Source organism: Narcine bancroftii, chromosome 3 (assembly GCF_036971445.1).
Source record: "Narcine bancroftii isolate sNarBan1 chromosome 3, sNarBan1.hap1, whole genome shotgun sequence".
NCBI classification, from domain to species: domain Eukaryota; kingdom Metazoa; phylum Chordata; class Chondrichthyes; order Torpediniformes; family Narcinidae; genus Narcine; species Narcine bancroftii.
Window position 1 is genome coordinate 140,447,325 of NC_091471.1, and position 26,912 is coordinate 140,474,236.

At 39.6% G+C, this 26,912-nt stretch overlaps 1 protein-coding gene across 3 annotated transcripts in view; it reads left to right on the forward strand.

Moving 5' to 3' along the window:
* intu (inturned planar cell polarity protein) overlaps positions 1-26,912 on the forward strand; it is an 87,512-nt gene that overhangs the window by 42,571 nt on the left and 18,029 nt on the right. For all 3 annotated transcript variants that reach the window (XM_069925242.1, XM_069925243.1, XM_069925244.1), the window contains 7 exons: positions 2,545-2,663; positions 3,243-3,332; positions 3,431-3,508; positions 6,548-6,731; positions 15,011-15,064; positions 16,921-16,983; positions 26,153-26,371. In XM_069925242.1, the coding sequence (XP_069781343.1) occupies positions 2,545-2,663; positions 3,243-3,332; positions 3,431-3,508; positions 6,548-6,731; positions 15,011-15,064; positions 16,921-16,983; positions 26,153-26,371 (807 nt within the window). The remainder of the gene's footprint in view (positions 1-2,544; positions 2,664-3,242; positions 3,333-3,430; positions 3,509-6,547; positions 6,732-15,010; positions 15,065-16,920; positions 16,984-26,152; positions 26,372-26,912) is intronic.

Below are 26,912 nucleotides of genomic sequence, written 5' to 3' on the forward strand. Positions count from 1 at the left end.
GAAAAGTGAGCTTGTGGGGGAATACATATTGGTTTAATTTATATGAACATGCAGAAGGAATTAAGCCTTCATAAAAGGCTATAAACAATTATTGATTTAAGCAGTTAGTGAGCTGAACAAAATTGAAACAAAGTAGGTATTCTCTCGCATGAGAATACTCTGGCATGAATTTACTTTTGTTGTCCTCCAAGGATCTGAGCTGGGCCACCAATTGTTTGTTCTGTTCTTATGGTACTCAAATTTGCAGTGACATAAAGATGTAAGCATTGTAATTAAAGGATTATATGACAGATATTAATAGATTGTGTGAATGGAAATGCTTTTCTTTGTCTTGGAGAAGTTATTCAAAAGCCTTGGGAATTGCTTTGAAAGCATTTCCAGCCCAAAATTCACCCACAAAAACAGACAGCTCAGAAGAAAAATAAGAGGAAGGAACAGGTAAACCACACATGTCAAACTCTGGCCCGCAGGCCAAGATATAATTATATTTGGCCCGCAAGATCATTTCAAAAATGTATTAGAAGTGGCCCGCCCTGCAGCGAGAGCCGATGCTGTTTTTCGGTAATGTCACCCCCACCATCCTCCCCCTTCATTGCACATCCTTCCCCATTGTAACACGAGAAATTGTAACACGAGAAGTCTGTCGATGTCATCAGCCGGCAAGCCAGTTGGAAGGCTCCCCGCACAACCAGTCACTTCTCCCACCTGTCGAGCGGTGTGGCGGATGGGCGAGCGCCTGTGATTGCCTGTCGGCGCGACGGGCATGGCAGGCTGCGCACGGCCCCCAGGCAGCGCGAGCCCTGCGCGACTGGCACCGGATGGCCCTTCCACAGCGCGAGCGCACTTTTTCCGGTCGCCACGGCCTTCAGCGCTTGCACCCGCGCAGACCCCAGGGACGGCTGGTTCAGCCCTGAAGAGAGAGATGGTGGCTGTTCACAAAGGCTGATCGGCAGCGCGCTGAGCCTGAGTGGGTGGGTAAGCAGGGGTGGGCAGAGGGTGTAGGTGAAGAGTAATGAGCAGGGGAAGTTATGGTGGTGCGAGGGGCAGTTAGAGGGAGGGATGAGTAGAAGGAGGGTGGATAGGGATGAGGTAAAAGGGGAGGGGCAGGGCGAGTAGGGGAGGGGTGATTAGAGGGTGAGAGACGGGTAGAGGGAGGAACAGGTTGAGAGGAGAGGCAGTAGAGGGGCGTGTATAGGATGGGGTGGGTAGAGGCAGAGCGAGTGGAGTGAGGGGTGAGTAGAGGTTGGGTAAAGGACTGGTCAGGTAGAGGGATGGTGAGTCGAGGGTGAATAGAGGCCTAGAGCCTGAGGAGTGAGCAGGAAATGCTGAGTCCTGATGCAGGCCAAAATGGACACAGCCTGTGAATGCTGACTACATCTCCACAGGGACCAAATAGGTTTCCCTCAGGTCAAGCAAAGGGTGAACTTGAGCTACCTACTCCTGACCTGTAACATTATCCTCCTAAAGTTATATCCTAAAGTTTAACATTACATATGTTGAAAGAAGAGAAAACATGCAGATGTTGTTGAAAATTTTCAATAAATATTTAGTTCGGCCCTCGACTTAGTCCAAGTTTTCAATTTTGGTCCTCCGTGAATTTGAGTTTGACACCCCTGAGGTAAACAAACATCAACACACAAAATTGTGGAAAAAATCAATAGGTCAGGCAGCATCCATCAAGGCAATAGACAGTTAATGTTTTAGGCTGTAACCCTTAATCAGGAATAGCAAGAAAGAGGGCAGAAGCTCAGATAAAAGGGAGTGAGGAGAGGCACAACTGGCAGGGGGAATAATTGGGGGAAAAAGTAAGAAGCTAGGAGGTGATATGAGAAAGACACTGATAGGAGGACAGTTGATCATGGAATGAAGGGAATGGGTGGGAAGGAAGAAAGGTCAGGTTGGCGAGGCGGGTGAGGAAAAGAAGATGAGGAATCGGGCCAGAGAGATCAGGGAAAGCAAGTGGCATGAAAGAAAATTAGAGGAAAATTAAGAGGAGACTTTGACCATCTCAGAAGGCCAGACAAAAGGTGGCAAAGACTAAATTATGGAGGCCAGTTGCTGTTGATTGCTATCATGTCACAATGATCATTTTTCAGTAAATAAACTATTTATTACATCTCCTCCATCTAGATAATACCTGTATATGATTTCTTTGAATAGTTAAAAATGTTCATATCTCAGCAAAATCCTCAGCACAAAATCCTAAGATGAAGTTGAAGCTCCAGTAGAATATTGAAAGAGAGCTACACAGTAGGTGGTATCATTTTTAACCCATCGCCAGATGGACATAATGGTACCATTCAAAGAATACAGGTTTTTTTTGGTGTCATAGCCAGTATTTATCTATTAGCATAAATCTATGGTCATTTATTTGGCTAGCACCATGTGCTATATGTGGGATCTTCTTTGGCAACTGTTATTAGTTGTTTTTGTAACTTTAAGGCCCACGTAAAATGTTAGTAACTAAAATGGAACCAGATTAGAAAATTGCTTGAGCAGCCCTAATTTAACAGTAATTATGTAGTTTTTCTTATTTTATCTTAGCAAGAAATTCTTTACCATTATCCAATGGCTGATGCATCTAAAAAGTTGAAAAATATTCGGGGAATATTTCTAACACTCTGTGATATGCTGGAAAATATAACTGGGGAACAAGTTATCAGGTGAACAAAATATTTTTCTTTTTTTAATTAATGTGAGAACTATAATTTTATTGTGTTTATTTTGGTCAAAAATGACCATCATCCTGTTTAATATATAATAAACAATTCATTTCTATCAACTGGTCTAAGTTCAAATGAGTTACATAATGATTTTTTTTGAGTCTGATATAGTAACATTTCTTTGCATATTTAATTTCAACTGCTTACATGTTATCTATTTGATATGACAAAGGCCTGTATTATATGGTGCATCCTGTGGCTTACAAATTTAGATGGACCAATTATGAAAGATCAGAGTGGTTAAATAGGTTGATTTTAATATCAGCATTTTTCATTTCCTTTTCAGTTAGTCTCACTGAGCAGAGTTTTCTAGCTTAGTATAATATATTAAATATAAGATAGTTTATATAGTAGAGATATATGTTCCGTATGATGTTGTGTGGAAACATCAATCATTATTTATTACATGGAACCCCCTAAGTCAGATAATGTTATAAAATCAAGGCATAGAAAATCACAAAATTAGATATTTACTTAATTTTGTTTTAATCATTTTTTTTTTGCACTTACCTTGGCTAGTACTTCATTGTTGATGAATGGAAAACTTGTTAATGTAGGATATTGGAAGGAAGGTTACAACCTGCTACTCATCGGGCTACCAGCTGAACGGTAAAATAAAAGCATTTGATTATTAATATAGTATAAACTTTCATGGAAGAAGTTATTAGGGAACATGCTAAATTAACAAATTATTCTCTCCTTCAAAGGGTTGCTCTTCCGCAGCTCAAAAACATGATCAAGAACCTCGTGAGAACCTTGCAGTACATGTACAACTCATTAGATAGGTAAGTACTAAAAATGAGTCTTTATGAACAATAGATTGATAATAAATTCCAACTGAGTTTGAATTTTAATCCAGTTTGTGTACTTCATTTTCAATGTATGAACAATTTTCAGTTTGATAAGTGCTCAGTCTCTGTCTGATACTAATTGTTTAAGTAAAGTTGAATCATTGAAATTTGGATTAGAGGCCCAGGCAATATTCAAAGTGTCTTGTTCTATATTGTATCATCAGTGAAATTAAGTTATTGCTGTCATTGAGCATATCAATATAAATCTATATTTATGTTCTGGAAACCTAAACTGCAAATTTTGTACTACAGTGAATATCACAAGTGTAAGTCTTGGCTTGGTAAAAACACTCTCATTTCCATATTTGGTTGTTGTGGGTTCAAGTTCTGTTTCAAAATCAAAAGCCATAATCCACATACTGTAGCACTGAGAGTCCACTACATCAATTGTGCTGTCACGAAGGCACAGTCTGCCTCCAGTGGTGGATTTTTAAAATTTTATGAAATGATTAGAAGAAGAGCATAGCTGATCTCCAGATTTTGTGTCCACTAATTCAAGTTTATTATCATCCAATTGTACAAGTACAATCCGACAAAACAGTGTTCTCCGGTCCTTGGTGCAAACACACATACAAGCAAATGATACATTTGCAGTCTGTATATACCTACACAAAAATATATAAATATTATTTTATAAATATTAGAGACTCAGAGCGTTTGTTTGAGCAGTTCATTCAATTGGTCAGCAGTCAGACTGGCCGTGGGAATAAGATGTTTCTCAGCCTGGTGATTCTGGCTCTGAATTATCACTCAGACAATGTCACTAAATAAAATAGCAGCTTGTACCACCTTGCAATAAGGGACCTTTTTTGCATGACATTAATCTCAAAGTTAGTCATGCTTCAAAAGGTATTTATTTGCTGCACAGCATTTTGTCATTTCCTTCAGTTGTAGAAGGCATTGCATAAATGCAACTTTGTTATTTCTTTAATACACAGATGCCCAATATGAAATATGGTTGTTCCAACCAATGTTTTTGGAATCCACAATTCTTTTGGGAACTTAACCTTTCTGAAAACAGAGAAAAGTCTTGCATTTATTTGGTGCTTTGAAAGCTTAAAAAAACACATAATCCATGAAAAATGGATGCCAGTTCACCAAAGAAAATTCCTCTTTGTCATTTCGAGGAATGACAAATTTTTTTAGTTAGAGTTTTTAAGGACATGTAGTAAAAAAAAGTTGAATGTTAGAAACAATTTCAAACCACAAGAACCGATATAACAACCAATATTCAAGCAAAACAAGGGAGAACATGACAGGAATTGGAGAAGTTGAAGGCTTGATTGGGTTGAAGACGTCGATTAAATTAGAGATTTAAACAGAAGGACGAAAAGCATTTAATAACTAATGTACAGAATTTTTAACTTTGTATTGAATGGATCAAGAGATGATGTAGATCGGTGAAGTTGGGGGTGGATTAATAAAGAGACCTGGCAAAGAAAAGAATGTGAACCAAATAGTTTTGAAAAGCTGGTCTCAAAGAAAACCCTGCTGACAATGAGGGAATTCATTGACATAGATGTCCATAATGACTCAAACCTAAGATTACCAGCATTATAGAGAGGGGAAGACATGAGTCAGCAACTTCATTTGAAGTTGAACAGAATGCCAGGGCTGCATGAAGCTTGGTTCAGCATGTGACAGTGGCTGAAAAATCATTGATAGCATGCTTAAGAAAATTCTATGATTATCAAAGCCCTCATTACATTACCGTTTGTGATTTCTGAAAAAGAGAAATTGTAGAACAATGTAGTGTGAAGAAAATGATTAAGCATACTTGATGATACACTTGAATTTAATAGTCATCGATTTTCTAGGACACTCACTTCATAACTTTTCTCTGCTATTGTTTAGTTTTCTCATGATTTGTTGGATTAAAAATTGATGCAAGTTTCTGGAGAAAAAAACCCAGTGTTGAATAATGATATATACACACTTTTGATATTATAACTACTTGGTGCTCCAGTCAAATGAACAAATGACATGGATATTTATTTCCCTTAGTTACACCAAATTGAGATTGAAAATAATGTCGAAGCAGCTTCTCATAGTTAATATTGTAAACTGAATGTTAAATGCAAATTTTAAACTGAATTATTGTTGTTTATTTGGTTTTAAACAATTATAAAATAGTATCTAAGCACATTTTAAAAAATGCCCGCACTGTTGCTGTTGGTGGAACCAGGAGAGCGGGAAGCAGAGGGACAGCACTGCTCTGCAAGGTCCTACCACCCAATCTAATGCCAACAGCTTCATATGGACTTCAAACAGCCTGTTAAAGGAGCCAACGATGATTTTTTTTAATCTTGCAATCACGGGGTTTGTGACCAAGATGTGCTGGATAGCAGATCATGATGGGTTACACACTCCAGGGGAGCAACAGACCAGCACCAGGCATCAGAGATGGGGGGAATACCCCACCTCCTGTTGAGAAGGAGAAGTCCAGGAGATGACTCTATAGGATGGTGATCACGGCAGCGAACCACCAAGAGACTCAGGAGCCAAAGGACCCACACTGGCTGAGGCCTGTCGGTGATTTGTGGTCAAAGAACTCAAACCTGCTACAGGCTATTGGCAACTTGCAGGCGAAGGACTCAGAGAGGCTGCATGATGGTGGAACTGGCTCATTGGAACCAGATATTGCAACTGCGATTTGAAAGGATGCTGATGGCAGGAAGGGTTCCCGAAAGGCCTTGAGCCCTCAAAGTTTCCTGATCATATTGGAGGTTTGGATCTGGAACTCGGGTTGCTAACGGATTGAACAGGTCTGTGCGACCGCCGAGGTTGTGGGGCACCTGAGTGTCTCAGAAGGGATTCTCATTTGTTTCTCTTACTGTTGGGGATGCTGGGCATGCTAAGCCAGACTCTTTATTTGGTTTATGGCAGGTAAAAGAAAATTTCATGTAATATTACATTTTTTGTATGACAATAAAGGAAATCTAGAATCCTATCAAATATCTTGTTCTCTTCCAGTGCCTTTTGCAAGTTGGAGAATGTTCCACGATTAAACCACTTTTTCAATCTGTACTTCCAACGAACCATTCAGCCAGCAAAATTGAACTGTAGTTCCAGTTCACAGTTTGACAGTAGTTCAACAGCTTTGTTTTTAGATGGCCTACCTGGAGTTCGCTGGCTTACATTACCCCAGGATATTAAGGTATATTAAAAATATTCTTTGTCATTATATGCTACACAATGAAACATTTTTTAGAGATTTTTTTTCCCTCTTCCCCTTCTAATGCATATTATCACAAAATTCAAAATCTTTCTTATCCTAAAAGTGACTAATGAATGTTTGCATAATAAAACTTATTGTGAGAAAGGAGGTTCTCTGGGCATTGTGAATAACACATTTTCAAATAAAGTTTTTTTTAAATAAAGTGAAGGCGGGAGAAAAGTGCAATCTTTATGTTAAATGAACTTTGCTGTCTCAAGATATTTTGTAATTCACTATTAGGAGATATTAATTGAACCATAGAACATTGCAGCACAGAGAACAAGTCCATTTGGCCCTTCTAATCTATGCCAAACTATTATTCTGCTGAATCCCATGGACCTGCATCCAGTCCATATCCTTCCATACTCATTCCCCCATCCATGTACCTGTCCAAATTCTCCATGTTAAAATTGATCTCACATTCACCATTTCAACTGGTAGCTCATTCCATACTTTCATCACTGTGAAGAAATTCCCTCTAATGTTTCCTCTAAACTTATCCCCATCACCTTTAACTCGTGTCCCCGGTTAAGACTAGCTGGGAAAAGCCTACATGTGTTTCTTTTCTTTGGCTTGGCTTCGCGGACGAAGATTTATGGAGGGGTATGTCCACGTCTGCTGAAGGCTCGTAAGTGACTGACAAGTCTGATGCGGGACAGGCAGGCACGGTTGCAGCGGTTGCAAGGGAAAATTGATTGGTTGGGGTTGGGTGTTGGGTTTTTCCTCCTTTGTCTTTTGTCAGTGAGGTGGGCTCTGCGGTCTTCTTCAAAGGAGGTTGCTGCCCGCCGAACTGTGAGGCGCCAAGATGCACGATTGGAGGTGATATCAGCCCACTGGCGGTGGTCAATGTGGCAGGCAGCAAGAGATTTCTTTAAGCAGTCCTTGTAACTCTTCTTTGGTGCACCTCTTCTTTGGTGCACCTCTGTCTCGGTGGCCAGTGGAGAGCTCGCCATAGAACACGATCTTGGGAAGGCGATGGTCCTCCATTCTGGAGACGTGACCCACCCAGCGCAGTTGGGTCTTCAGCAGCATGGATTCGATGCTTGCGGACTCTGCCAGCTCGAGTACTTCGATGTTGGTGATGAAGTCATTCCAATGAATGTTGAGGATGGAGCGGAGACAGCGCTGATGGAAGCGTTCTAGGAGCCGTAGTTGATGCCGGTAGAGGACCCATGATTCGGAGCCGAACAGGAGCTCTGTACACGCTGATCTTTGTGTGTTTGTTCAGATGGTTGTTTTTCCAGACTCTTTTGTGTAGTCTTCCAAAGGCGCTATTTGCCTTGGCGAGTCTGTTGTCTATCTCTTTGTCAATCCTTGCATCAAATGATATGGTGCAGCTGAGGTCGGTAAACTGGTTGACCGTTTTGAGTTCAGTGTGCCCGATGGAGATGTGGGGGGGGCTGATGGAGGACCTCAGTTTTCTTCAGGCTGACTTCCAGGCCAAACATTTTGGCAGTTTCCGCAAAACAGGACGTCATGCGCTGGAGAGCTGGCTCTGAATGGGCAACTAAAGCGGCATCGTCTGCAAAGAGTAGTTCATGGACAAGTTGCTCTTGTGTCTTGGTGTGAACTTGCAGGCGCCTCAGATTAAAGAGACTACCATCCGTGCGGTACCGGATGTAAACACCGTCTTCATTGTTGAGGTCTTTATTGGCTTGTTTCAGCATCATGCTGAAGAAGATAGTAAAGAGGGAGGGTTGGTGCAAGGACTCTATCTCTAAACATCATACTTTTGTATACCTCTATCAAATCTACCCCCCATTCTTTTATGGACCAGGAAACAAGTCCTGACCTGTTTAACCTTTCCCTGTAATTCCATTCCTAAAGTCCTAGCAATATCCTAGTAAATCTTCTCTGCACTCTTTCAATTTTATTTATATGACCACATCTGTACACATTACTCCAAATTTGGCCTCACCATTGTCTTATACAACTTTTCCATAACATCCCAACTCCTATACTCAGTATTTTGATTTGTGAAGGCCAATGTTCCAAAAGCTCTCTTTACGACCCTATCTACCTGCGATGCCATTTAAGGGAATGATGTATCTCAGCATTTCTAGATCCGTCTGTTCTACTGCACTTCTCTGACCTACATTTGCTGTGTATATCCTACATTGGTTTGTCCTTCCAAAGTGCATCACCTCACATTTGTCTCCATTAAATTCCATATCCCATTTTGTAGCCTATTTTTCCAGCTGGTCCAGATTCCTCTGCAAGCTGTGAAAGCCTTCCTTGCTGTCCACTACACCTCCAATCTTTGTGTCATCTGCAAACTTGCTGATCCAATTCACCATATTATCATCTAAATACGCCATTCTCAATGGGGCCAAACAGCCTCCTTGGGGACCTTAGCACATTTAAGGAGGGCCATGGACTGAATCATAACATTTTTCTGTTTTATATGCAATCAGTGGGAGAGAAGTACAGAAGAAACCAACGCAACATGACTGCTTCACAGGGAAAGGGGGCCATAGACATAAAAAGGTTGAGAATCTGATCTGGATCACTGATATAGACGATAAACAACAATGGACCCAGCTCCGATACTTGAGGCAACACCACCAGTCAGAGAGGCAATCATCCACCACCACTCTCTGGCTTTTCCCATGAAGTCATTGTTGAATCAAGTTTAAAACCTCATCATGAATACCAAGTGATGGAACCTTCCTGACTAAGCTCCCATGTGGGCCCTTGTCAAAGTTCTTAATAAAGTCCATGTAGACAACATCCACAGCTTTTCCTTCATCAATGGTCCTGGTAACTTTGTTGAACATTTCTTTTAAATTTGATTTCCACAATCTACCTTGTTGTTATCGGAGGCTTCGACTTCCTTAATTTAAATTTAAACCAGCAACACGGTAACAGGCCATTTTTGCCCACGAGTGTACCGCCCAATTCACATCCAATTAACCTATACTCCCAGTACATTTCAAACAGTGGGAGTAAACCAGAAGCCAGAGAAAACCCACGCAGATGCAGGGAGAATGTACAAACTCCTTATAAATAGCGCAGGATTCAAACCCAGGTCCTAATCACTGATGCTGTTAAGGCATTGCGTTCAAGAAGAGCTTTTTTCCCCCTGAGGCTGTGACCCTGCTAACCTTTAAATCACAGCACTGAGTGGTACTGCACTCACATTTACTGTCAGTACTTTTATAATTGTTTGCTTGCTGAATGCGCTTATTTTTATTTGCATGTAGTTATTTGTATATAGCACTACTTTTTAAACTTCTGGTTGGATGCAAATTGTATCTCATTGGCTTTGTATTTTACTTGGCACAATGACAATAAAGTTGAATCCAATCTAAGCTAATATATTCTAAACACTACGCCAACTATGCCACCCCAAATAATATTGACTGAGCCTTTCTGACTGCAAGAGGGATAAATAAGGCTGAATTTGTCAGATGTATCCAAGAAAGATTTCTAACACAGTATGAAAGGAGAGGCATACTGGATCCAGTAAAGGTACACGATCCTTTATCTGGAACCCTTGGGGGACAGTGTGTTCTGAATTTCAGATTTTTCCAGATTTCAGAAAGCCCACCTGAATTGTGTTGCCATATCCACCCCCTCCCCCTTCCAGTCACCTGGCCGCCTCCCCCAAGCGCCGGCCGCCTCTCTCCCCACTTAACGGATTTTGGAGCTTTCCAGATTTTAGATGTCCAGATAAAGGATCATGTACCTGTACTAGGTAATGAACCTGGTCAGGTGGCGGACCTCTCCATGGGGGAGCATTTCAGTGAGTTACCACAACTCCCTGAACTTTCATATAGCTATGGACAAGGATAAAAGCAGACAAAATGGGAAAATGTTCAATTGGGAAAGGGCTAATTATGATGGGATGAGGCAGGAACTAACAAGAGTAAAATGGAAACAGATTTTTACGGGAGAAAGGACAAAGCTAATGTGGAGGAAGTTTAGGGACCAATTGCACTGGCTTCAGGATAGGTTTGTCCCATTGGTACAGGGAAAAATATGGTAGGAAACAGGAATTGTGGTTGACAAAACAGGTGAGGCAGCTAGTTAAGAGGAATAAGGAAACGTACATTAGATTTAGGAAGCAAGAAACAGGAAGAACTCATGAAAAGTATATGGTCGCCAGAAAAAGCTTAAAGAAGGACTTGGGAGAACTTGAAGGGGGTATAAGAAGGCCTTTGCATGTAGGATTAAGGAGAATCCCAAGGGTGCTTTATGCATATGTGAAGAATGGATGATGAGAATGAAGATGGGCCACTTAAAGATAAAGGAGGCATCATGTGCTTGGAGAGGTTGGGGAGGTCCTAAATAAATACTTTGCTTGTTGATGTTAAGATTAAGGAAGATGAAGTATTGAATCTTCTTAAAACATTAAGATTTATATAAAAGTCCCTGGGGCCAGATGCAATGTACCCCAGGTTGCTGTGGGAAGGGAGGAAAGAGATAGCTGGGGCATTGGCTATGATCTTTTGAGTCCACTGGAAGTGCCATAGAATTTGCAAATGTGCTCCCCTTGTTTAAAAAAGGTAATGGGGAGAATCCTGGGAATTAAAGACTGATGAGTCTTACATCAATGGTGTGCGAACTTTTTGAGAGGATTCTTAAGGATAGGATCTACGAGCATTTTGAGAAGTATCGTCTACTCAAGGATAGTCAGTATGGCTTTGTGAAGGGAAGGTCATTCCTCACAAGCCTAATTGAGTTTTTTTGAGAAGATAAAAAAGGAAATTGATGAGGGTAGGGTGGTTGATGTGGTCTATATGGACTTTAGAAAGGCACTTGACAAGGTCCCCCATGGAAGACTTGTTCAGAAAGCCATGAGACATGGGATCCACAGAACCTTGGCTGTGTGGATTAAAAATTAGCTTGCATATTGTTGCATGTGTAAAGCAGAGAGTAGTAGTGGATGGAAAGTATTCTGCTTGGAGGTCAGTGACTAGTGGAATTCCGCAGGGATCTATTCTGGAACCCCTTCTCTTTGTGATTTTTTTTACGTGACCTAGATGAAGAAGCAGAAGGATGGGTCAGTAAGTTTTTTGAAGATATGAAGGTTGGAGGAGTTGTAGATTGTGCTAACAGTTGTCATAGATAACAAAATGATGTAAACAGGATTCAGAGTTGGGTGGAAAAATGGCCGATGGAATTCAATCATGAAAGTGAGAGGTGATGCATTTTTCGTCAGGCAGGAATAGCAAATTCCAGGAGACATCTCTACAAAGTGAGGGGAGGAATATTTAGGGGAGACATCTTTTTACACAAGTGTTGTGGGTGCCTGGAATGCCTTTTCAGGGATGGTGATAGAGGCTGAAACATTAGGTGCACTTAAGAGACTCTTTAGACAGGTACACGGATGAAAGAAAAATAGAGCATTACAAGGTAGTAAGGGTTGAGTACTTTTTTTGGTAGGAATATATAGGTCGGCACAACATTAAGGGTTGAATGACCTGTCCTGTGCTATGTTCTAAAGCCATATTGATTATTGGTCCCTGACAATCCAAATACTTGAACAGTGCCCTCCATAATGTTTTGAACAGACACATTTTTATTTGCTCCAGTTTTAAATTTATAACCAAACAATTCATATGCGATTAAAGTGCATATTCCAGATTGTATTCGTTTATTTGTATACAATTTTGATTTTTCCATGTAGAAATAACAGCACTTTTTTTATATATATACATAGGTCCCCCATTTCAGGGCACCATAATGTTTGGGACATTTGGCTTCATAGTTGTTTGTGAGTACTCAGGTATGTTTAATTGCTTCATTGGTGTGGGTATTAAAGAGATTGGCTTGCTTTTAAGCTTTTGATCACATTTGGAGTCTTTAGTTGCCATTTTTCAACATGAGGACCAGAGTTGTCCCAATGGAAGTCAAATAAGCTCTTATGAGACTGAAAGACCAGTATAAAACAGTATAGCACCCAAACCTTAGTTGATTTTGGTAATCCTAAAAAGAATGAGTGAACAAGTGAGCTCCGTAATCGCAAGGAAGACCTCCACTGCTGATAACAGAAAAACTCTCGTCATAATGAATAAAAATCCCAAAACGCCTATCTGAAAGATCAGAAACTTTCTTTTGGAGGCAGGTGTTGATGTGTCATTGACTACTGTCAGCAGAAGACGTCATGAACAGAAATACAGAGGCTACACTGCAAGATACAAACCATAAGTTAGCCACATAAACAGGATGGCCAGATTACAATTTACCAAGAAGTATTTTAAAGAGCTTTCAGAATTCTGGATTAAGGTTTTGTTGACAGATGGGACCAAGATATAGAAGTGTAAAGAATCTGCCCAAGATCCAAAGCATATCACCTCATCTGTGAAACTGGTGGTGGGGGTGTTATGGCCTGGGCATGTATGGCTGTCACAGGTACTGGCACGCGTACTTTCATTGATGATGTAACTGCTGATGGCAACAGCAAAATGAATTCTGGGATGTGTTGAAACATCTTATCTGCTCAAATTCAAGCAAATGCCTCCAAACTCATTGGACAGTGCTTCATCTAACAGCAAGACAAAGATCCAAACATGCTGCTGAAGTAACAAAGGAGTTTTTTAAAGCTAAAAACTGGAAAATTTGTGAATGGCCAAGTCAGTCACCTGATCTAAAAACAATTGAGCATGCCTTCCATATGCTGAAGAGAAAACTTAAGGGGACAAGCACCTGAAACAAGCAGGAGCTTAAGATGGCTGCAGTAGAGGCCTGATAAAGTATCACCAGAAAGATACTCAGCACCTTGTGATGTGCATGAATCGCAAACTTCAAGCAGTCATTGCATTCAAGGAATATGCAACAAAGTACCAAACATGACTACCTCAATATACATGCCACTGCTATGCCCCAAATATTATGGTGCCCTGAAATGAGCAGACTATGTATAAAAAGTGCTATAATTTCTACATGATCATACCAAAATGTATACAAATAAAATCTCAAATGTGCACTTTAATCACATATGAATTATTTAATTACAAATTTAAACCTGTGGAGCACAGGGGCAAATAAAGAGGAGGGGGGGGAAATGTTTTTGTTTCAAACATTATGTTTTTGACAATAAACTCTTAGTTCATTCATTACTAGGCAATGAAAAAGCACTGATCATATTTTGTCCTTTTTAAATCATAGTATCACAGAAGGAGACTGATGAGTTCATCTATCCATGAGGGCCCTTTTGAACAATTTAGTTAGCCTCACTCCCCAGCTATTTCCCCCACCAAAAAAGTTTGCAAATATTTTATAGTTATTTTCGGTCCTGGTTTGCAATTTATTCACAGTAAAGTGATCACATTGAGAGAATGCTTACCAGATCTCCAGAATAAAAACCAGCAAGTAATAAAAATTTGCACAAAAGGTATAATTTATTGGTCTTCAAGATATGAACTGCAGATTCATCATGGTGTACATAAGTACAGGGGCAGTTCTCAAAGCTGGTTTGGCTTTGCTTCCGTCTTTTTCATAGCTTATAATTTAAAAGACAATACCAGAAAAGGTATGTTTAAACATTTGCTTGTCTAGCCAAAAACCAGAAAAATGGCCTTTCTTGTGTTTATTGTTTTAGACATTGTGCAACAGTCCACTGAATCGAGAAGTTCCCATTGGCCAAAGTAGTAGCCTTAGGCAGGATATTTAGCATGGGTGGTAAGGAAGTGACTGCTAGAAAATTGGCTTTCTGGAATGCAAACAATACTTTCTGTAATTGTAGCAATATTTTGGATATGTGTGCCCTCACCTTGGATCCTCAGTTGGTTGAACATTGATTGGAAAGTCAAGAGCACAGATAAAGGGATGCACTGGCTGAACTTGAGTTTTAGAAGAGAAACATGATAGGCTGCAGACCCTGTGATTGTAGTTAAAAAAAACACCGAAATGCTTGAAGAATTCAGCTGGTCTAGCCTTCTTCAGCTCCGAAATGTCAGCAATATACATGAATATCCGAAACAGAGTCTGTAGAAATTATGTATTCTATCAGAAACTTTGAATAACATCTACCATTTTGGTTAGCAAAATTAGGAATCACAAACTTTATTGGTGTATTGTGTAATTACCAGTCAGTATTGTATTTGTATTTTCTCAATGCATAATATGTCTCAATTTAAAATATTTTGCTTATAGATTTTGAAGTTAAGTAATCATCAGTTGCACATCATGTAACGATGGGAAAGTGACGGGCATTTTAGAAAATAATTAAAAAGGTTATTTTGTTTTACTTACTCTAATTATTTGAATTTCAGATGGACATTGATACTACACTGAGTGATCTAGAATCAGCAGACTTTGGAGAATTGGTGATAATACTTTAATGGCGCTAGATCATCATTGCATGCACATCTTCTCTCGGTTGTATTTAAAGTAATATAATTGTTGATATCTGTTCAGAATTTGGCAAAAGTAGTCAGGCCATTTGTTGGAAGATTAACGTAATATGTTGGGTCAAAAATGCATAAAATCACCAAATGTATTTTATATTTATGAGAACTTCAGGATTCAGGTAAACAATGTAACAACAGTTAAATGCACAATTCTGGAGAAATTCAACAGGTCAGACATTGTCCTTTATATTTGCAAAGATAAAGATACATAGCCAACATTTTGGGTTTGAGCCCTTCATCAAGGTATGGAAAAATGTCGATAGGCATCTGAACTGAAAGGTAAGGAGGTGTGGGGGGAGAAGCACAGTCCCAAAGGTAGGAGGTAAAGGGATGGCTAAGTGAATAGGGAGGGAAGGGGGTGGAGAGCTGAGGGAAAGAAGACTGGAAAGGGAATGGAGGGAGTGCAGGCTAGCAGAAACCGGAGAGCTCGATGTTAATTACGTCTGGCTGGAGAGTTCCTGGACAGAAAATCAGGTGTTGTTCCTCTAATTTACAGGCGGTCTTGGTGGGATAGTACATTATGCCATTATCAGACATGTGAGTATGGAAGTGGGATGCAGAACTAAAATGGTTGGCCACTAGGAGGTCCCTGCCACTGGTGGGGACAGAGTGAAGGTGTCTTTACCTACCACCCTTCAATTCAACTCCTTCAATTTTTCTAGTATAATGGGCAGTTATGTTTGTGACAAATGTATATGCATACATCATTCAGAAAATCAGTGCCTGTCTCTCACAATTGGTATCAGAAAGTCAAATTTCACAATCCATCCGTTCATTTTGGGAACTGTCTTCCAAATAATAACTTTTTTATAACAAACTTGTCCTTGTTCTCCACAACTTACTGCACATGATGAAAACCTTAGGAACAGAATTGGAAGTTTTGGTGGGTGAAACTGCTCAGAACTCAATTGTTAAGAGTCCAATTAATATTATGAATTTAACAGCTTTGAGTCCTAATGAATTTTTTAAAAATGAGGTAGAAGTAATGGATATATGAAATCCACATTTAACTGAATTAGAAACTTTGAAATTAAATGTCTTTTTTAAATATCACTTCAATATATGTTTTTACAATGGTGATAAGAAGAAATAAAAAGCAATTTGCTCTTTTCACCACAAAAACATCACAGCACATTGGTACAGCTGATCCTCATAGCTCCAGCAATTCCAATCCTGACCTTCAATAGTAAAACACGAAGGTCTGCAGACACTGTGGATGAAGTAAAAACACAATGCTGGAGAAACTCAGCTGCTCCTTGATGAAGGGCTCAAGCACAAAATATTGTTTTTGTTTCTTTATCTTTGCTACATTAAGTACACTGACCAGCTGAGTTTCTCCAGCATTGTATTTTTACCTGACTTTCAATGTTGTCTGTGGAGCTTGCAAGCTTTCCCTATAACATAGGTTTCTTCTAGATGCTCCTGACCAAAGACATGCAAATTAGTAGGTTAATTTGTCACTTTTAAATGTGTATTGGGAATGTGGGAAGAATAAAATGGGCTCAGTGCAGGAATTGTATAACTGAGTGCTTGGATTATTATTGCGGTGTATGGCTGTGAAACCCTTTGAAAAGAACAATTTTCAAAAGCTTCTTAAAGGGTGATTCACTTATAGCTGCTCAGAAATTAATTATTTAATCTGCCATTCTTCAAACAACATTTAAATCAAGCAGATGAATGCTCCTGTATCAGTTTATTTTGTTGCAATCCTACTGTTTATTTTCGCAATAGTGATAACCAGAAACCTAATTATGTTGCTGTTCTAATTTCAGTCTGAAGACTTTTATGATATGCAACGATTATACATGATACTGGGCTCCTGTCTATTCTTCAAGGTGAGGCTAGTTCTTGATATTAGCAGACAAGACTTGAGGAAAAGTTTCAAATTGTGTCTTGAGCATTCTCGGCAATGTTACATTTAAGAATGTAGCATAAAGAAGAAGGTGGAGAGAGGAAAGTGGGGGTTATATCCTGCCAAATAATCATTCTTTCAAACCAAAAGAAAATATTATGGTTCCGTGCACATATGTTCTTCCACTACCCTTTGTGCCCCCCCCCCTCACTCCACTTGCATGTAGGATGTCCACACGTGCCCCTTCCCTTCCACATACCTAGAGGATGAAGTTGAGCAGAATGGAAATTAAAGAGTGGAACAAAGCTTTTTTTTAAATACAAAACTAAACTTTTATATCTGCACCAAGGTAAATTATTGAATTATCTGTATATTAAGCACTTGACATACAATAGAAAAAAATTTGTGTGTTTAAAGCTTGAATATTTCAATTAATTTCCAACAGGGTGGTCCCAAAGATGAGGGTATAAAGATAATATTTAATTTTCAACCTAATGTAAGTTGTATAATGTCCTTTCCATGGTCATACAAATGCTTTATCTCTGACTTTTTCCCAGTTCGCAATGTGTCAGAACATCACATATCAAGCACTGGTCTTTTGTCTACTCAGCTACAGAATACTGCTCCACCTTATAGCACCATATAAAGACATGGATAGGTAACTAAATGCTACCATCTGTATTGTTAATTGGGATCCTTAAATTCAGTCCATTGAATAGCTACCATGGCTGGCCCACAGAAAGAGGGGCCCCGTTTTGATAAAAAGATCATTGACCTGAAACCTTAGTCTGTTTCTTTCTCTTGACCTGCACAGTTTTTCTAGCATTTTCTGCTTTCATTTTAGATTTCCAGCATCTGCAGTTATAAATTATTGTAATTCAAAAGTTAGTAAATCAAATTAACAACACTTTCATAATGAATTATTTGTCATTTGCTTCAACACTGCTCCTGACTGCTGATCTACATCTCTTGTGTATATCTGTAATTTCCTTGAAGATTTCTTCCATTTCGCCTACTATTTTGTAGCCTTTAGAAGAAACAGTAACATTGTGGTAGTGTGTGCACAAGCGCAGTGAGCAGAACTGAGACAGCAGGCTGTGAGCTCGTTAGGCATGACTAGTTTACTTTGAGTTGCATGCTGCAGCCTTTAAGGCCCTCTGGAGCCTGCCGCGTACATACCAGAATTCACATCACGCTGATGTAAGTGTGTATGCGTATTTATGGTCTGTACCGGAAGAGAAGGACCCGCGACATCATCTTTGCTGCAGCTGCTCTGCTGACCGTGTGTAACAAGTGGAGCTGATTCGTCGCTACAAATATGTATGCCATCACACAAACCACCACCCCACCCCCAGAACCAGTGCTGGTGATCCCACTGTGCATTGTTGTGGGTGAGATCTTCTGCTTCAGTAGCTGACCCCAAGTATTCCAGTTTGAGGTAGTCCATGGTGAAAAGTTCTTCTTTGCCATCAATGTCACGTGGAAGCATTCAAGGGAAGTACTTTGTAGGGTCCTTCATGGGGACGCTGGAGCAGTGGCCTGTGTATGCCCTTGCACATGAACACATAGTCGCAGATATCTAGGCTAGTGGGGTAAGCGGGGGGGGGTGGGGTGGTGACAGCGTCGTTATGGTGCGAGTGATCCCAGTTTGTCTCTCAGTCTTTCCAGTACAATGGTGGTGCTGCTGCCCTGCCCTGGTGGTGAAGGCAGGAATTGGCCTAGGGCAGCTAGGGGTTCACTGTTGACCAACTCAGCTGAGGAGGCTTGCAGGTCGTCCTTTGACGCTGTGCGGATTCCGAGGAGGACCCATGGCAGTTCGTCCACCTAGTTTGGCCTCTCTAGCCTTGCCATCAGTGCCGACTTGAGGTGGTGGTGAAAGCACTCGACTAATCTGTTGGAATGGGGATGGTAGGCAGTGGTGCGGTGCAGCTGGGTGCCCAGGAATTTGAAGAGTTTGTTCCAAAGGGCAGAAGTGAATTGGGGCCCCTGGTCAGTTGTTATGTGTGCTGGGACTCCAAATTGGGAGACCCAGGCAGAGAGGAAGGCTTGGGCCCAAGTGTCAGTGGTGGTGTCCAGGATAGGGACAGCCTCTGACCACCTGGTAAATCTGTTCACCATTGTGAGAAGGTAGTGTGACCGTTGGTAGACTGGCAACACTACATCGAGACGGACATGCTGAATCTGTGGGTCGGTGCATCAGACTGTTGGAGGTGGAGCTTGGTGTGCCACTGGACCTTCCGGTTTGGCAGTGTGTAGGTTTGCGTCCATTCACTGATCTGCTTGCGCAGCCAGTGCCAGATAAACCGGGTGGATATCATCTACACTGTCGTTTGGATGGAGGGATGGGAAAGGCCGTGCAACGTGTTGCAAACCGTTTGTCTCCATTGAGCAGGTAAAATTGGTCAGGGTTGGCCGGTGGAGACATCGCAGAGCAAAGTCGCACCATTAATGTCCTTGAGCTGCAGACTCGTGAGGCTATGGGTCTCGGTCTCGCCTTGCTGGGCTCATGCCACTTCGTGTTAGCTGATGCTGTGCGACAGGGTGTGAACAGCTGGTCTGGAGTGTGTGTCAGCGACTAACTTCTCTTTGCTGGAGAGCTGGCAGATGGAGGTGGTGAATTCTGAGAAGTAAGATAAGTGCCGCTGCTGGTGGGGGTGATGATAGCAGTCTTCTGGACATCTTTCAGGTGAACGTGGATCTGGTGATATCTCCGGATCAGGTCGACTTTGGAGAAGATGCATGCGCCATGGAGGTTTGCTGCAAAATCCTGTATTTGAGGGATCGGGTAGCGGTCAGCCGTCGTTGAGGCACCTGTTTTCTCCATAAGGTCTCCAAATGCCATTGGACTTGGCACCAAGTGGAGGGGAGAGACCGATGGACTGTTGATATAAAATTAAGCTTGTCAGGACCCCGGCACTGGGCTCAGGAATGTACAGGCGGTAGTTGTGATTCATGTCAGGCTTCTCTGTTCGTAGGCAGGACTGTTTTGGCTCACATGTCAGGCTTGTCTTGGGTGGCAGCTTTGTAACGCAGTTGACTATCCCTGCAGTCTCACAATTTGGAGCAGAAAAGGACAACTAACTGCATGTGCTGCAACCTTGCTTGTCGCTGAAGCCTGTGTCTGCCAACAGCAGCTTTATATCTTCAGGCATTTGCTCGAGGAACGCCTGCTCGAACATGAAGCAGGCCTTGTGCGCCTCTGTGAGGATGAGCATTTCGTCCACGAGGGCAGCGGTGTCTGTCCCCGAGGCCATCTAGGTGGAGGAAGTTGGTGGTCCTTTCGCATCTTGAAAGCCTCTTAAGTGTTTATGAGGGAGGTCTTTAGAGCTGTGTATTTACCTTCTTTGGGTGGTGTCTGGATGAGGTCATCGACTCGTGTGGCAGCCTCCTGGTTCAGCGAGCTGATGATGATGAAGTATTTTGTCAAATCCAAGATAATCTGTTTGATCTAGAACTGGACCTCCACTTGACCGAACCAAGTATGGGACTTGTTTGTTCAGAATGTGGGCAACTTTTAACACAACAGCATGTACAGTTTTGGGGTCCATTGTGCTGAGTCTTCAGAACGTGGAGACTCTTCGGGGTCACCAGTGTAGTGGTGTGTGTGCAAGAGCAGTGAGAAGAACCGAGACAGCAGGCTGTGAACTCGCTAAGCATGACTAGTTTACTTTGTTTTGCATGCTGTAGCCTTTAAGGCCCTCTGTAGCCTGCTGCTTATGTACCAGAACTCGCATCATGCTGATGTAAGCGCATACATATACTTCCGATCTGTACCAGAGAGAAGGACCCATGACGCCATCTTTGTCACAGCTGCTCTGCTGACCACAATATAACAATTTATTTATTTCTATACTCTAATCAAATGGATACCTGACCTGGGGCATGCTCTCCCCAGCATTCTAATACTTTTGTAATCACCCTTTTGCTTTCTTCTTTGCTATTGTTGGAATTAATCCTCAAGCAGCAATCATCATATAAGGTAGAGAAGAATATAATGAAGACAAAACAGAAATATTATGAACTAGGTGAAAAAACACACAAAATCCTAGCATGGCAGCTTAAGACAGAGCAAACTAAGAAAATGGTATTGGCAACAAGGAAAAAAGACAAACAAATTACATATAATCCAAAAGAAATTAAGGAAAACTTTAGAGAATTCTAAGAACAATTATACCGAACTGAAAACGAAGGGAAAGAAGGGAAAATAGATGAATTTTTGACTAAAATTGAACTACCAAAACAACAAATAGAGGAACAAAATAAATTAACAGAACCATTTGGAACAGTAGAAATACAAGAGATAATAAAAAAATTACCAAATAATAAGACACCAGGAGAGGATGGATTTCCAATAGAATTCTACAAAACATTTAAAGACTTATTAATACCGCCCCTCCTGGATGTAATCAACCAGATTGATGAGACACAAAACTTACCAGATTCATGTAAAACAGCAATAATTACAGTAATACTAATACAAGGGAAAGATCCACTCTCACCAGCGTCATATAGACCAATATCTTTGCTAAACACAGATTATAAGATAATAGCTAAACTATTAGCAAACAGATTAGCAGAACAGGTACCGAAAATGGTAAATTTAGACCAAACTGGATTTATCAAAAAAAGACGCACAACAGACAATATTTGTAAATTTATTAACTTAATTCATGCAGTAGAAGGAAATAAAGCACCTACAGTAGCAGTTGCTTTAGACGCAGAGAAGGCCTTCGACAGAGTAGAATGGAATTATTTGTTCAAAGTATTGCAAAAATTCAGTTTACCGGAGAAGTATATTAATTGGATTAAAGCATTATATAAGGGACCGTTAGCGAAAGTGACAGTAAATGGACATGTATCAAAGCAATTTAACTTAAGCAGGTCAACGCGGCAGGGATGCCCACTATCACCGTTATTGTTTGCGCTAGCTATAGAACCACTAGCAGAATTGATAAGAATAGATAATAATATAAAAGGAATAAAAATAAAAGACAGGGAATATAAAATCAGTCTATTTGCGGATGATGTGATAGTGTACTTAACAGAACCAGAACTATCAATAAAAGAATTATATAAGAAATTGAAGGAATATGGAGAAGTGTCGGGTTACAAGATAAACGTAAATAAAAGTGAAGCAATGCCTATGAATAATGCAGATTTCTCGAAATTTAAGAAGGAATCTCCATTCAGATGGCAAATGCAGGCAATAAAATACCTAGGTGTACAAATAAACAAAAATCTAGGCCAATTATATAAACTCAATTACAATCCACTAATGAAAAAATTGCAGGACGATTTAGAGCATTGGAAAGATCTACCACTAACACTGATAGGAAGGATAAACTGTATTAAAATGAACATTTTTCCAAGGATACTATACTTATTTCAGGCATTGCCAATACAACTGACAGAAAAATTCTTCAAAGAGTTAAAGAAAATAATAAGGAAATTTTTATGGAGAGGGGGGAAACCGAGGATAGCACTAGATAAATTAACAGAATGGTATAAACAAGGAGGTTTACAATTGCCAAACTTCAAAAATTATTATAGAGCCGCACAATTAAGATACCTATCAGATTTTTATCAAACAAGGGAAAAACCAGACTGGACGAGATTAGAATTAGATAAAATAGGGGAAAAGATACCTGAACACATATATAAATGGGACGAAAAATTGGTACAACATAGAACATCTCCAGTATTACATCATCTCCTCAATATTTGGAAGAAGATTCATGTAGAAAGAAATAAAACAAATTATCAATTACCAAAACTAATATTGACGCAAAATAAGCTACTCCTTTTTACAATAGACAACCTTTCCTTTAGAAAATGGGGAAAAAAAGGGATTAAAAGAATAGAAAATTGTTTTTCAGGAAGTAGATTCTTATCCTTTGAACAAATGAGAGATAAGTACAATATAACTGGAGATACAGCGCTGGCATATTACCAACTGAGATCCTACTTGAAAGATAAATTAGGAAGCAATTTGAGTTTACCAGAGGGAAGTAACCTTGAATATGTGATTACAGATACAATGTTAATCAAAAGATTTATAACAAATATGTATATTAAACTGCAAGAAAAGGAGAATGAGGAAACAAATGGTAAAACTAAACAAAAATAGGAACAAGATTTAAATATAAAGATAAAAAAGGAAACATGGGAGAAATTATGTTCTGGAACGATGAGAAATACAATAAATACGAGGCTACGTATGATACAATATAATTGGTTACACAGACTATACATTACACCGCAAAAGTTAAATAAATGGGACCCAACAGTATCTGATAGATGTTTTCGATGTAAAAAAGAAATGGGAACAACAATTCATGCAATCTGGACATGTGAGAGAGTAGAAAAATTTTGGGATGATCTCAATCAGATATTAAATAAAATAACAGAAAACAATATACCAAAGAATCCAGAAATCTTTCTCCTAAGTAACATAAAAAACAAAGAATTTGGAATTGATTTGGAGGATGCACAAAAAAGATTTGTTAAGATAGCCCTAGCCGTAGCAAAAAAATGTATTATGTCAACATGGAAATTGGAAGATAATTTGAAAATACAACAATGGTATATAGAAATGAATAAATGTATTCCATTAGAAAAAATAACATATAGTTTAGAAATAATATTGAAATATTCGAACAAGTATGGGAGCCTTACATTAGATACAATAGCGAAAACCTACCGGGAACAAACATTACCTAAGTTGATGGAAGGAGAAGGAAAGAAAAGAATGGACTCAGTAGAATTTCTGGTGTATTATTGTTGAATGACAACATTGTCTGACTGGCTTAATGCAACCTAGATTGTATACCTAAAATGGATGAGAGGGGGGGGGTGGGGGGGTGGCTTGGGAGGAGGGGGGGGGGGAGAAAAAGTCACTGTATATGTGTGAAAAAGTGTATATCATGGCTAATGTGATTTATGGTGTGAAAAATAAAAAAATTTTAAAAAAAGCAGCAATCATCAAGGATGCAAACACAGCACATGCTCGGTTCTCGCCGCTACCACCAGGAAAGAGGTATAGGTGCCACAAGACTCACACCTCCAGCTTCAGGAACAGCTACTTCTCCTCCACCATCAGACTCCTCAACAATAAACTCATTTAAAGACTAATACTTTTGCACTTTATTGTTTGTTTTTTTTTCCCCTCTCTTGCACAGTTGTTTACATTAGTACATTGTGTTTTTTTGTACGACCATTAAGTGGTAATTCTGCCTCGCCTGTGATGTCATGTATGTACTCTGACAATAAATCTGAAATAGGATTTCCTTGTACCTGTGCGGTGCGCTGAGGTAGCAGCAAGCAAGCGCAAACTTAAACGACTGTACAACAGGCTGGTGGTCGTATCACCACAATCCTAGCATATTAAGTGCTCAGTCTTGACCCCTTTGAGCAATTTCTCTGTCTTCCATCATTGTCCCACATACTTATTTGTACTTCTCGCTGACTAATACTTGGTTTAGATTCATGCATTCTAGAGAATTACCATCTAATTTGGGACAGCATGGTTAGTGCAACGCTATTACAGCACCAGCGATTGGGTCCGGGGTTCAAATCCCACACTGTCTGTAAGGCGTTGGATGTTCTCCCCGTGTCTGCGTGAGTTTTCCCTGGGGACTCCAGTTTCCTCCCATTGTTCAAAACATACCAGAGGTTGTAAGTTAATTGGTTGTAATTGGATGGCCTGTAACTGAGCTGTATATCTAAATCTAATATGTTTCTATCCCTATACAGTACAATTCCGATTATCAAAAATGGTTCTATTTTGGATAAACTTTTTTTTGGAGAACAGGTCATTTTTTAAAAACAGCATAGTAGCAACAGCAAATCACTTGTAACAGTGTATAAACAACAACAAAGGAAGGCATTTTAAGTGTTAAAATTGTTTAATTCTCACCAAAAAAAAATGCTGGCCACTGCCAATCACCGACACTTCCCCACCGAGGCGCCGCTCATGCCAGGAGCCCAAGGATCCCACTTCTGCCCAGGAGCCTGAAGTCCCCAGACATTTCAGCTCCAAAAAGAATTTTGGATAATTGGAGTTGTACAATACACAATATTTTCAAACCTTTGTGCAACTTATTTCTCTTTACCATTTACTTCTTTGAATGTTGCTGCAGCAATCTTCCATGCAAGTGGTATTTTTGTTAACTCACTCTTTATGTGAGGCTTTAAGGGACAAAGAACAAGCTATTCGTAATGGAATCTGTTCTATGCATATAGCTACATGTTGTTAATCCAATTGGACTTGTTAATTGTGGCTGCCAAATTTTAAAATAAAACTGAAAATGCTGGAATTGTTCTTCAGATTATTTTGAAAAGATATAAGGGAATTAATTTTTTTTAAAAATGCAGATGTCAAAAGTTAAAAACAGAAAATGTTGGATTGTGTAGAGCTGACAGATCTCCTGTGTGGTTACAACTTTTGCTATTGTGTTCAGGGATGATGTTGAGGCATCTGCTGAGTGGTGGTTAGTAGGGATCAATGTGGGTAGGGTCAGTAAGAACAGTAAAACGTGGTATACAGGTAAGATCGGGCACAGTTGAGGATAGAGGGTCATGAAAAGTGAAGAAGGCCGTGGAAATGTATTCTCATTGAAGGTATTCATGATAACACATCAGAGATGAAGACGCTATTGAAAGTGCTTTAGCAAAATCTAAAGTTAAATCAGTGTCTCACCTATGATGCAAAGCACACAACCATTCCAATGATTATATTTCATTTTTGTATAAAGTCATAAATCCACATGTAGGTTTGTGAAATGTTGGTTAATCTAAGTAATGTAATTTGAAGTGGAAGTGATTTTCGTTCAAGCATAGATACAACTGGGAAAGAAGGTTTGTGCAATTTGAACTTGCATGAATACATTTGCTATGTTGTGGAAAATAAGTGATATTGTAATGTTTACTTGCAATTGTTGATTTTTATTGCAATCCAGGGTGGCCAACCTTTTTAATTTAGACATATAGCCCTCTAGTCTAAGCTGCCCAGTTAACCTACACCCCCAGTATGTGCTAGTGGGCTGAAATGGCCTGTTACCATGCTGTATGTCTAAATTAAAAATTAAAAGGTTAACCACCCCTTTGCTATTCTTTTCTCACTTTGTTCTATTTTCATTCTATTTGAATTAAAGGGTTATTTAATTGGCAATCATTTGCCCAAAGATGATCTCCTTGACATTGCACTTTATTGCCAGCATTATTGCCTACTGCCCCTAGCAGCAGAAAAACGGATTGGTCAGCTGGTTATATGGCGTGAAGTGTTTCCATATCAATATATATCAAGTGAAGAACCAATCATTGAGGGTTATCAGGAACCGAAAGGAAAATATTTTTTGCTGATTGTTGGTTTGGTATGTATTAATATATGAATATACGACACACTGCATTTCCAATGCAAGCAATGTATGGTTGGGCTAAAGAGTTGTGTTGGTTCCATTCACTTTCCTTATTTTAAATTGTATGGCTTCTTATCATGTACAGTCATCCCATATAGTCACTAATTGAGCCCAATTATGTGAACTATTTCTAACTGTAGAGTAAGAAAAATCCAAGATCAAAAAAAAATGCAAATGAAGAATTGAACAAAATTCAAAGAGATTTGAACAACTAGTTTGTATTATATACTATGGGATATAGAATAAAGACACATTAGTTTCAGATTAAATCATGAAAAATTGAATAACAATAGAGGGATCTGCTTTTAAAAATAATGCCAGTAGAAAGAGATAACAAGAATCATTAATCCCTTTGCAGAATGATTTTACAATTAATATAAAATTATCCAAATACCTCCAAGCATCATATTCTTTGTTCAAAATCCCAGAAATTATTTTGTTGACAAGTATTGGATCATTTTATAAGTATTTTGTAGTAAGGTCTTTTAAAAATTTG